The sequence below is a fragment of the Morus notabilis genome, unplaced genomic scaffold, assembly GCF_000414095.1.
Source record: "Morus notabilis unplaced genomic scaffold, ASM41409v2 Scaffold10043, whole genome shotgun sequence".
In the NCBI taxonomy this organism is placed as follows: Eukaryota; Viridiplantae; Streptophyta; class Magnoliopsida; order Rosales; family Moraceae; genus Morus; species Morus notabilis.
The window spans coordinates 1-1,434 of record NW_010359660.1 but is presented as its reverse complement, the minus strand read 5'-3'; the positions used below and the strand labels follow the sequence as shown (position 1 = coordinate 1,434).

At 41.5% G+C, this 1,434-nt stretch overlaps 1 protein-coding gene across 1 annotated transcript; it reads left to right on the top strand.

The window, feature by feature from the left end:
* Positions 1-312: 312 nt before the first annotated feature.
* LOC112090980 (putative ankyrin repeat protein RF_0381) lies at positions 313-1,293 on the top strand (the record flags this gene model as incomplete). The annotated part of the gene is made up of 3 exons (XM_024163551.1): positions 313-820; positions 908-1,054; positions 1,180-1,293. Coding segments are annotated over exons 1-3 (769 nt in total), but the record flags the coding sequence as incomplete, so codon positions are not given.
* Positions 1,294-1,434: the final 141 nt, after the last annotated feature.

The window sequence follows — 1,434 nt, the reverse complement described above, 5'->3', positions numbered from 1 at the left end:
AAATATACTGCTTCTAGGACCACCTCTGCTTCTTCTCTCTGGCTCTGGCTTTACTTTAGTTACTCAATTTAGAAATAATAAAAAAAAAGTTATACCATCTTACTTTCCTTTTTAAGCACTTAAAGAATAGAAATGGAACAGAGCAGTACCATCCATCAACTTTCGAGACTTTTTCACTCAGCCAAGCAAAGTGGATACCCTCTAATATATTGTTTTTAAATTATATACAACTGCATATACACAAAATAGCACTGAGCACAATATTCACATCTTGAGAGAGAGAGAGAGAGAGAGATGGGGAGCGTTGCAAGAATGACGGAGCCTTATGGAGCAGCCCTGAACAAAGACTGGAACGCATTGAAGAACTTCTACGAGTTGCACAAGGAATTCGTGACTGCTTCTCTGACGGTCACCGGAGACACTGCCCTTCACATTGCAGTCCACAGCGGAAACACGCAATTGGTAAGGTCTCTGCTCAACCAAATATTGGGCGACGACAAAGGCAATGAGTCCCCGCTGTTTCATTCTTTTATCGAAGAATTGGCGCCCCTTCGGAGAAAGAACGAGTACGGGGACACGGCTCTCCACGAGGCAGCCTCCCGCGGACATCTCGAAATCGTCAAGTTATTGCTGGACCGCGATGAAGAGCTTCTCAAAGTTAAGAACAACAGAGGAGAGACTCCTCTGTTCCGGGCAGCTGCGTTTGGCCAGACAAAAGTGGTCAGATTTTTAGCTTCGAGAGTCGACGACATGCGAACTCACCGCAGACGAGATGATAGCACCAGCATTCTTCACATAGCCGTCCTCGGAAGATACTTTGGTATTTTTATTTATTTTTACTAGAGTTGTCACATATATGCAAAGTGTTTTTGCACATGTTTTTTTATTTATTTTTTATTTGAAGCAGAAACTGCAGTGGAATTACTCCGACACGACATATCGCCGGATTCGATAGATGAAAACGGCATGACATGTTTTCAGCTGCTAGCTAACATGCCGTCTGCTTTCAGGAGTGGTTACTCCATGGGAAAATTGGCCAGTCTACTCTATTATTGTAAGTCTAAAACACTACTAGAGCCTACTTGCCTTTCAAGCTTCATCAGATTTAAGCACTGTCCTTGTGATTTAAAACCTCCTCATCGATATATATACTTTCTTCATAATTCTTTCTCCTAACAGGCCTTCCTGAAAAAGATTACGACGAAGATGATGATATAGTGCCGCAGCATGCCTCAAGCGGAAAGAAAGATCTGGAGAGTGGACAGGGATCTAGCCAAGGAAACATTCCTACAGGTAACTTGAGACAATTGCTTATTTCTTGCATTTTTTATTTTTCTGTACATTGATGTTAATGCAAAGTAAATTTCTTCGCTTTTATCATGTTCATCTGGAAAGTAAAACTTGTATGGATGCTTGCTAAAAGAACTAAAAAGA